This window comes from Nansenia antarctica (genome assembly GCF_963989245.1).
Source record: "Nansenia antarctica genome assembly, chromosome: 5".
Taxonomy (NCBI): domain Eukaryota; kingdom Metazoa; phylum Chordata; class Actinopteri; order Argentiniformes; family Microstomatidae; genus Nansenia; species Nansenia antarctica.
In genome coordinates this window covers 57,161,511-57,172,683 of record NC_137690.1, presented here as the reverse complement: position 1 = coordinate 57,172,683, position 11,173 = coordinate 57,161,511, and the positions used below count along the sequence as shown (strand labels likewise).

Sequence of the window (11,173 nt, the reverse complement as noted above, 5' to 3'; positions counted from 1 at the left end):
TTAAAACCGAACGTCTGAAAGCTTTGCCTCATCGGCCTCCCCGTACACCCCCCTGGCGCTGACAGAAGTGACAGGTCTTTGCCCTCATTAACACAATCAACAAAGTAACTCGTTATGTTAAGGCACAGCAATCTTTCAGATGAGGTATACAAACGTATGTTTCCATATCATCATTCTCATTATAAGCTCACTGAGGTAGAACAGGTGGTACAGTTGGTTTAGTATACCCTGGCGCTGTGTCAAACATTGGCAGCAGCTTGGGGTCATGATATCTGTCAATTGTACATGTTTGACAATAATGTAGATTCACTGTCAATAATGTAGATTCGCTGTCAATAATGTAGATTCGCTGCTTTTGAATGTCGTAGATAGCGCCTATAAATGACGTAATCTGACAAATTACAGACAATTACAGACAACCACATATGATCAATACCAAAGAAACAATCGGCAAATTCTCCATGTGCACATACATACATCTGTAATAATCACTACTGTCCATAATTCTGTATGAGGACAGATGTATGTTGTCCTGCTGTCACTGATGGCTCCCTAAAACTTGTGCCACAGACGACTGACCTAGGTACAGGCTACTGTCCCTCTCAAGTCCATCATGTCAATTGGTTATGGGCAGCCATTTATGTGCTACAATGTAGCAATTTATATTCTGATTGTACATGATTGTACACTAGAAGGCTATGCTAGTAGCACTCACCCACTGGATCAGTGCGCGTGCCAAGCGAAGCAGCGAGAAAAGTTGTCTGGTGACTACCCGGCCACCGTCCTCTCCTCCGAGGGCAGCAATGAAATAATCTCCTCTTGAAATAGAATAACGGGTCAATCGCCGCCGACATGGGTCCGCGACATGTTATAATGGAGCAGGGTTCATGTTCTTCATATCGTTCTGTATGTAAGCTCAGAGACCATCTCTATTACGCTCACAGCGCCGACACAATTGAAAAGACTGTACCAATGTCTTTCCATGCAGGGGTGGACGGTGTAGCATGCTTTTTTTTTTTTTTTTAGCTTAGATAAATATATTATCTATACCCTCTTTGCCCTACATAATATACTCAGTCAATAATAACATGTTTCAGTTTGATGAAGTGAATCTCAGCTTATCCAAAGCAGTAAATGGAGGAATGCGCTAAATCGCTTGAGCCAAACAATGGTATGGACGCAGCTCTGTCCGATAGAGAAAATATGTATCGTGTTTCGGAAACTATAGCATTCTTGTTGCGATGTGCTGGACTGTGTGATAATCAACAGGTTTGCTTATCGTGACGTTAGAATTATAAGGTTCTATCTCCATTTTTGTCAAAATTGAGTTTTTTTACATAATCTGATCCATTAGGTGTTTAATGCCTGTGTGGTGTTATTTTTAAAATGTTTACATTTTTGAGTTAGTAATTCATAAAATACAAAGGTTCCATCTCACAAAACATAATGGAATGTAAAAACTTTGACGCTCAATATCTCTGAACTACCCTAAACGGAGATAGAACCTTATAATTCTAAGCTCACGTTATTACGTGCTCAATACCAGCATACATCAATTATAGTCTGTGCGTGTAAGAGCCCATGGAGAAATAATGTGTTGATAATAAAAGTAGCCTATAACCATTGCAAAGTGTCCGATATAGGGAATGGACTACAATGATCTTTCATTACAAATGAAGGGAATTCAATGTGAGAGCCTTCCCACCTGTACGAATCCCTTTTCTTTAGTGAGCTAAGTGTTGGCCAGGACAATGTTATGGAAAAAAAGAGAATACATTGATTGCCCCTATGTGGTAGTTGTAATTACCCTACTTTACTATCAACATTGTATAAGCCATAATGTTCACATGAAAATTGCATAGCAATAATTGCAGTGATACTACTCACGCATAGGGGCAACGTAGTTAAACTTTATTACTGCTTAATAGATCGACTAAACTTAGTATCAACATCATTGGTTATTGGCTATGCAACAAAAGGTTCATCCCACCCATGTATTTTGTTCAAATAATCGATCATCATATGAAGGGGAATGATGCGAACAAATGACATCAGCAATGACATCAGCATGACGTCAGAACAAAGAAGAGAGGTAGAGTCATTTCAAAGATCTGCAGATGGCATCTTATCTATTTATGCCTGGCTGCCACAGCTCAATCACAATTGCCACAATAGCTACAACCTTAGATGACTTCCTGAATCCCTAGTCGGTGAGGGATCACTGTACCTTGAGATGGTGGGATGTAAGATGCTTTGCCCAGAGAAGTTTACAAAATAACTAAATCAGACTTTATGGTGCTTTAATTCACTGATGAAATTAGATGTATAATTTGCTCTTGCTCCTCCGAAGGGGAGTTTACAGTGGCAGATGGAGGTACAGGACCCCTATTGCTTTATTCTCGAAGCCTGACCTTCAATTTACAGGTTTCACATCTGTTCACTCCTACACCAATTGCGTCATTGTGAAAAGGGGAAGGTGAATACACACACACACACACACACACACACACACGCGCACACACACACACACACACACACACACACACACACACACACACACACACATGCACACACACACACACACACACACACACACACACACTATTGAACACAATATAATCAATTAAAACATGGGCATTTCTTGGATGACAGATCCTTTATCAAGGTTTTAAACTGACCGAGTGACACAAGAGTCTAATTTTGTTTGTTTGAAGGTCATTCTATGTACTTAGGGCACAGAAACTAAAGGCAGATTTGCCTAGTTCAGGTGAAATGTGTGTATTAAGTAACTGATAGCAGGAGTAGAATACTAATAAACTTATTGAAAGAACCAATTGCATCCATAATAAAAACAAGTCTGTTTGACTGCTATGTTCACACTCAATGTTTGTTGAACTTCCCAGGACAAAGAACCGGTTGTGAGCTCTGGAGGTCAGATGTGTCATTATTGTTTGGTTGGCATGGTTTGGTTTGGTTGGCATGTTTCCTCTACTTCCTGTTGTCCCAGATAACTTGAGTGAAGTCACAGAGTATGCCTTATTTTTCAAAGCAAACACCATTCGTAAATCACACAGTATACAAATGTATTGCATATAGGCAGATGTTATATTTGGCAGCAATATATTAAATAATAAATAAATAAAACATATTGCAAAAAGGGTTGTACTTCCAGGAAGAAAAGGCAACAGAGCATTGTTGGCTTCATGTGTTTGTTTATCAGTTCCAAAATCTTGGAAAAGTGTCCTATCTAATCTCCCCATTTTCTTTTTAGTCTGCAATATTTGGCCATAAAGTAACCTGTCAAACCTGGGGAAATTGAGAGCTTTACATTTTTTTTAATGGAGAGCCTGATTTTGCTGTAGCCTATATGACGTTTGCTACTTTTTGTGCAGTTTCTCAATGTAAGGCTATTTTTGCGTAATCTTGTTTTCTTTATTTTTTAAATAAAGTTGAGGTGAGAACATTAGTAGGCTGTTCTCTAAAAAATAATGTTGATTCGTTTGTTTTTATCATAGGCTACAACACAATCTCTTTAACTAGGCATGGCATGCAAAATTATCCAACGCATCAACACCTGATTGGTTCATAAGTTAGAGCAAGGAAATCTGTGGACCAATCCTGGTCGGTGGTGTTGGATTACCGAAGTGGAACTAGCTTTCTGAAACGCCCTGTTGGTGGATCTTGTTGTCAAGAAGTACAACTTCTTGGCTTTCTGTGTTTTCCACTTTATTTGGTTGGACTTGAGATTCGTTTTGAATAAAAATGGGAGCCTGTATGGCATTGTGTTCAATTGCTAGCTGTGTAAGTATAAATAATTCAACTACCTAAATGTCATTTAAGTCACTGACTTTCCTGGGTGGGCATTAAATCGTGTTTAACTGTCGTGTGTATTAAACACGCATTATAACTCACTATTGTTTCAGTAGACCTATTCTTCGGTGTTCCGTGTCATATTGTCATATTTGTCAACGACAGGGCATAGTAATCGTAAGCCTCCACTTCTTGATAGGTAAAATATCTAAATTCACTGTTAAGTAAAGTAAGCATTTCTCTACACATTTCCGGGTTTTTCTTTCCAGCGCCAGAGAGTGAGCGCGTGAGTCAAGGGGGAGTAGGGGGCAACGACAAAAATTCTCGTAAAAGTTTGACGTTACATTTGGGATAATAATATCGATCACAAGTCGAGATTGCTACCAGTCCATAAAGAGTGTTTACATTGGCGAGTCGTGGCAGAATTGGTCTTTGTCATTTCATGACGGCAATCGCAGGGGCTAGAGTAGGCCTACATGCAATCGTCTCTAGGGCATATCAGGACTACTCCAAGGCTTGTTATTGCTGTCTTGGCCTCGTACCCTGCTGCATGTACTCGTTTAGTAAAGGATGGATGATCCCAACGACAGCCTGATGCATCACTGGTCCACGCCTCTCCGAGCAGTCTGCATGCATTATAGAGCAACAAGTTGTGTCATAAGGAATTCCCCTCCCTGACCCTATGCACGATGCTGTATAAATGGGTCATTTTTTAAATACGGTGCCTTTTCCGTCCCCAGTACTAAATCATGTTGTATTTTGTCTAAATTTGGACAAATACTAATTCCATTAGGTTTTTCATGTATAGTCAATTGTTATTTATTATGAATACAATGATATGGGCTTCTAAGTTGTTGTTTTCTACATTTTAAAAGCTTTGGTTAAAGATGTAAATTGGATTTTGCATGGGATTAGGGATGTCCCCAGTGTTGTTCACTCAACTTCAATCCAAAAAATAACTATTAAAAACATATACATTTCCAAATATGTTATTATTATTTCATTTTCCTGATCAATATCTATTGAAATCAAATATAGTTTATCCATTTTATTTTTATTTTGTACAAAAAATGAAGGTTTTGCTTACAATATTGCTTGTCCCTGCGATCACTGTCCACCCTGTTATGCTGTGTTAATGTCCCTTTTAAAAGAAAACCATATTTCTCAATCACGTCACTCTCATGAGGTGACATCACATCAGTGGAGGGGATTTCAAATGTGGTAGGCTGTGTGATGTTCTACCTCTTTTACCATCTGATTTTTATGTTTTTATCCAGTGAGTTTAATGTGGTTGACCATAACGTGTCCACCCTGTTATGCCTAAATATTGAGGAGATCAATCAAATTGAATAATTTTAAAAACAGTATTTAGTGCAAATTAGATTCCTCATCAAGTATTCATGGTCATTCTAGGCAATATGCTAACACAGGCAGGCTAAAGGCTAACTTTAACTCAAAATGTCCACCCTGTTAGTGCCCACCCTGTTATGTGTCCACTCTGTTCTGGAGACACTCACACTATTCAACTACAGAGGGTATTCTAAATAAAATAAAATGTAGGTGCCTGAGCTCGACCACTATGTTTTTCAGCAAGCTAGATATGTCCTTTATATAATAGAACATTAAAATATAGATAAATCAACAATTTATTTTTCACAAGTTATGAAGTCCAAATGGCACCGTATTAAAAAAATTACCCGTATATCGCAGATCAGGCGGTGCACATTTGCTGCCATACTTCATGAGTGGCACACCACTGTTGCTGCCCTGATTTCTGTAAAAGAAAAAAAAAAGCAGCAGTTGTCTGTCCTCATTGGTACGGAAACAGGAGAGGCCTGGTGGTTGCTGTGACAATAGGCGCACACTATTTTCTTTTTCAGCCACAGTCAGTGGAAACCGTGCATGCATTAGGGTGGTTATCCACCGCCCATCCCTTATTGTCTGTACTGTCTGACCTAATTCTCCTCATGCCTCTTTTCTCCTTCTCCAGGCATCTTGTCTGTGTGGCTCAGCTCCCTGTCTTCTATCCAAATGTTGCCCTTCCACATACAACTCCACCTTGACCCGACTTGCCTTCTCCTTCCTGTTGTTGCTGGGGACCTTTGTCTCCGTCATTATGATCCTGCCAGGCATGGAGACACATTTAAAGAAGGTACCCACATACTCAACACCTCTCATCCAACCTGGCTAAGACAATACAGCCACCCAGTTAACAACATTTCCCCATGGGATAATAAAGATTGATTTGACATTTGAATAATAATAATATGCCAAATTATCTATTTCAGATACCAGGTTTTTGTGTAGGCGGCAGTTCCATACCTGGCATAGAGAACAAGGTGAACTGTGACATCATCGTGGGCTACAAGTCTGTGTACCGCATGTGCTTTGCCATGGCCTGTTTCTTCTTCCTCTTCTCCATCATCATGATCCGTGTTCGTAGCAGTAAGGACCCCCGAGCGTCCATCCAGAATGGGTATGTAGCCTACTGTGTTGTTTATTCTTTAGCTGGTTGTTGCCCTCTGCTGGTGAGACTGGTGCGGTGCATTCCCCACACCCCAATTTGTTTACATGGAACAGGGCATGTTTGTTTTATAGCATGTTTTGAATACCTGTGATATTGTGTTATCAGTTTCTGGTTCTTTAAAATCCTCGTGCTGGTCGGGATAACTGTGGGAGCCTTCTTCATTCCAGATCCAACATTCAATACAGGTATATAGGATGTTACTGCTCACTTTGAATTATTATTCTACTATTTAGGGAGACTACTGAAGTGAATCAAATAAACCAATGGCAAAACAGCTGGAAAAAACTGATTTTTATTATAATTTTGTAACCTTTTTTACAGTCTGGTTCTACTTTGGTCTTGTGGGCTCCTTCATCTTCATCATCATCCAGCTCATCCTCCTGATCGACTTTGCTCACAGTTGGAACCAGTCCTGGTTGGAGAAAGCAGAGGAAGGCAACCGCAAGTGTTGGTTCACAGGTACACTAACACATTTAACACCCTCTTTCTGTAACTCATTAAACCGTACAAATTCAAATTGTGTAAAAGGTGTATGTCTGCATTTGCTTTGCTTTGTTTCACAACATTGAATCAAACATTTCAGTCTGGTCCCAGGCTACAGTATCGTATGTCTCCCAGAGGACATTAAAATAAATTGTACAACATTGTAATGACAATGTTTTTTGTCTTCTCGTCTCCTGCAGGTCTTCTGACTTTCACTATTTTGAACTATGCCGCGGCCTTTGTTGCTGTGGTGCTGTTCTATGTGTATTACACCCAAGGTGACAACTGCACAGAGCACAAAGTCTTCATCAGTCTCAACCTCATCTTCTGCCTCATTGTCTCTGTCGTTTCCATCCTGCCCAAAGTCCAGGTGACCTTCTGACCCACCAACACTTATTATTACCTTTTAGTATCAGTCTTTTCTCTTTTTCAAACACATACCCGGAGGTTCATTCATGGTTTAAACATACAGGAACGTTCTTGAGATTAGCATAATCAAACCTGATTCCTAAGTGTTTACCTATTTGTTTATTGCCTTGGTGTCCTTATTGTTGTCGAACAGAGCAGAGAGGAGCCTGAGGAGATTGGTGTGTTTCAGCATGATGGGCGGTGGTAGCCTACAGGTTAGAGAGGCTAGCTAGCAATCGGAAGGTCTCTGGTTCGATCCCCACCTCAGGAGGGAGCTGCATGTGCCCTTGAGCAAGGCACTTAACCCCTAATTGCTCCAGAGTCACCAACTATGGCTGACCATGTACCTAGAGCCAAAAATACCAAATTCCAACAATTGACTGACAAGTTGATTGCATGGCAAATAAAACAATTATTAAATGATTGTTATTATTAAATGGTGTGTTTGTGTCCTTCTATTGCCTTGTCTTCCACAGGAATCCCAGCCAAGCTCAGGCCTGCTCCAAGCCTCTCTCATCTCCCTCTACACCATGTATGTCACCTGGTCTGCCATGACCAACAACCCCAGTAAGTCTAACGAGCCTGAGTCACAGTTGAAGTACACAATGGCTGGCCTTACCAAGCATACTGACTCATGAGAAATCAATTTATGAGAACAATTTACGAGTTTTTGTGAAGCAACTGTTGCTCAACACAGCATTTCACTTTCATTTTCTCTGTTGAATTGCAAACAGAAGACCACTTGATAATATATACAATCTTGTTGTGCTTGATTGCAATGTGGTCTGCTAAAACAGCTTTCTATCTTGCTTTTTTGATATTAACCTATCTCTTAGATCATCATCCAAATTGTGTATCCTCTCCCCACAGACCGTGAGTGTAACCCCAGTCTACTGAGCATAGTCAGCAACACTCCAAGCCCTACTTCTGCTCCAGGGGAGGTGCAGTGGTGGGACGCACAGGGAATTGTGGGATTGGTCATCTTCTTCTTCTGCACTCTCTATGCCAGGTATGACATAGTCCCTCCTTCATGTCTCAGGCTATGGAACATCCAGAGTTCTGTTTCATATTGAAGGACTAACAATGTTAACTAGCCTTTTGGCTAAACTATCACATTTAGAGAAATGCTGATTTCTAAAAATATTTTAACCTGTTCACATTATCACAAGCACTATTGTTCTGCCCTCCTCCCCTTCCAGCATCCGTTCGTCCAATAACACACAAGTGAACAAGCTGATGCAGACAGAGGAGGGGCAGGGACTGGCTGCAGACTACGAGGACGCCAATGGGGAGGACGGAGTGAGACGTGCTGTGGACAACGAGGAGGAGGGGGTCACCTACAGCTACTCTTTCTTCCACTTCAGCCTCTTCCTGGCCTCTCTGTACATTATGATGACCCTCACCAACTGGTACAAGTGAGTATACCATCACTTTCCACATGTTGTCTATGATTGACCTTTTGTTGTATTTGATCATGACCCCTTCTGGCGATCAAAGGACGAGAGTTATTACTATATTCATTATACCAATAAAATCCTTTCAGATTGATGTAGGTTCTAGATTTAGGGTTCAATTTGCACTACTCAGACAATCTCCTCTCAATCCTATCCCCTAGGCCAGAGTCAGACTACCTGGCCATGAAGAGCACCATGCCAGCCGTGTGGGTGAAGATCAGCTCCAGCTGGCTGGGCCTGGCACTGTATCTCTGGACCCTGGTTGCCCCCCTCGTACTAAGTGACCGGGAATTCAACTGAAAGGCATCTTACATCTAGGGACTTAACTATAGATAAGATCTTGCATCATCTTGTGATTCATATGAGGCAATAAGATCAGGATGTTTTTAGCTTTTTCATTGTGCTCTTTGCAGGGAGCTTTATTCAAAAAAAAATTCAATAGAGACGGTCACATACTTTAACTATATTGCCTATTATATCTGTATATTGAATAAAAAATACTTCATAAGTCCGACATTGCTTTAGGCATTGTAAACCTATGATTGTTGCTGTTGTGTCGGGAAGTCAAGACACTATCTACTGCATTCATGTGTGTCTGTGGAAAGGAGAAATTCAATGTTCTTATCTTTTTCAGCTTATTCTCAGATTTGCACTACATTTACATATAACCTGATCAGTTACACACTATACTTTTGGTAAGAGTGTCATCACAAAATAAAAGTGATAATCAATGAGAAGTTTGTTTTTAAGCATTTTGTTAGATGGCTGTGCTTAAAGTAGTTTTAGTTATATATTTCCATACTGATACATATTGTTACAGGTGTTACTGCACACATTCCTTTTTATAAGATTGGTAAAAGTGCCTTTATATATTGTCGACACAAGACGTCTTTAACCAATCCATTGATTGTAGATGATATTATGTTTTTATATATATACTGTATTTTCTTTTCATACAAATTGTCTATCAATCAATTTAAGTTGATTTAATTTGTTATGATCAAAGGTAATAAAATGTATCCCCTGAAATATTTGTACAGGTTCTGTTTTTTATGGAACTTTCTCAAGAATTTTTGGTGCCCTGTAGGTGGGACTGTTGTTCCTTATGCTTCTTCTCCATTTTCCTTGAGATATAATAATTACATGCACCAGATTCACATTGGTGAAGTGCCCTTGTATTAGGTGCCCTTGTATTAGGATAAACAACTGTTAAAATGATGACTAATGTGAACTGTTTGTGTACAGTATGTGTTACATAGTTTAGCCTTCTCCTTGCATGTCCCTTACAACTGCAGCAGCCTTTTCCCAACAATGTTTTACTTAATTCCAACAGACTTTATTCAGAGTCTAGAAAAAAAGCAAAAGACCAAACACATGATGTCACAGAGCCTGGCCAACAGGGATTCCAATACCTCCCATAGTCCCTGACTTCGTTCCCTTTCCTGATCACATAATCACACTCCAATTTGATTATTCAAATTTCCCTTTGTCGCAGGATTCCCCAGCCACAAACACACAGACTCTTGGCAAGAGAAGGAGAGGGAATGTGATTTCCCCGTCACAAGATCAGCATGAGGAGGGGGTTGAACACAAGACTCATATTCATTGAGACTCTTGTAGCCAGCCAACCCATGAAGTCAGCCTCTGAAGTCTGGAATCCTAACATCACAGCCACCAGGCTGATGTTAAAGTGTTACAGACAGACAGACACACACACACACACACACACACACACACACACACACACACACACACACATACTGTGCACTCTCATTACTATTTCTCATTGATTCATACAGATTCAGTCATTTACATACTGTAGGTATTTTTAATGTACAGTCGTGCAGGAATGGAAGGAATTCTCCCTTACTCTCAGAGATTTAACATCTATATTTAACTACCGTGACCTGTTGTCCCTACCGCCCGAGCCAATATTATTCCAATGTCTGAGGCAATGTTTCAAAAACACTCCCTCGTCTGGTGACCTCGTTAATGCAGTGACCCCGTGGGTCTAGGTGACGGTCGATAGTGGTGTCCCCCACGCCCCGTGAGCAGCAGGCAGACCTAATGCTGTTATATAACGGGGGAATGTGCCATGATGACAGTGGGGCTCAATGTAGAGAGAGTGCACCGATCGGTTGCGTAAGCCGGTTAGGATCATTCTCTCTCTGGGGCTATGAACTCATAGTGCATGTGTGTGTGCACCTGGGCAGAGTGATCACCGCGCTCTAGAGAACACACAGGTAGAGCGGGGAGCATCAGGCCAATCCTCAATCAGCCCTCAGAGCAAAGGGTGTGAAGTATTACCTGGCAACCCAGGTGGAAAACAACCTAAATGGGGATCATGCTTCTGCTTAAAGCCGTTAATGGGATGTCCCAATGGTCTTCATTATACTAGCTGTTTGACTCTCATTCAAGGTTAACTCTTTAGGACAATATGCTGTGTCATCATCCGAAGTGCAGGCCTTTAGATTGTTATACATTCAGATAC

At 40.6% G+C, this 11,173-nt stretch overlaps 1 protein-coding gene across 1 annotated transcript; it reads left to right on the top strand.

Moving 5' to 3' along the window:
- The first annotated feature begins 3,665 nt into the window (after nucleotides 1–3,665).
- On the top strand, nucleotides 3,666–9,702 carry serinc2 (serine incorporator 2). The gene is made up of 10 exons (XM_080533022.1): nucleotides 3,666–3,801; nucleotides 5,801–5,962; nucleotides 6,099–6,286; nucleotides 6,443–6,522; nucleotides 6,659–6,796; nucleotides 7,021–7,190; nucleotides 7,705–7,795; nucleotides 8,099–8,237; nucleotides 8,428–8,643; nucleotides 8,844–9,702. Exons 1-10 carry the CDS (start codon nucleotides 3,763–3,765, stop codon nucleotides 8,980–8,982), a joined length of 1,362 nt encoding a protein of 453 aa, XP_080389148.1. The 5' UTR covers nucleotides 3,666–3,762; the 3' UTR covers nucleotides 8,983–9,702.
- The last annotated feature ends 1,471 nt before the right edge of the window (nucleotides 9,703–11,173 follow it).

Excerpts from the sequence above, each read along its gene's own strand:
- serinc2 (XM_080533022.1), top strand. The coding sequence starts at position 3,763 with ATGGGAGCCTGTATGGCATTGTGTTCAATTGCTAGCTGT. Across the intron at positions 3,802-5,800 it reads TGTGTTCAATTGCTAGCTGT|GCATCTTGTCTGTGTGGCTC; the intron begins GTAAGTATAAAT and ends CTCCTTCTCCAG. Across the intron at positions 6,797-7,020 it reads CCGCAAGTGTTGGTTCACAG|GTCTTCTGACTTTCACTATT; the intron begins GTACACTAACAC and ends CGTCTCCTGCAG.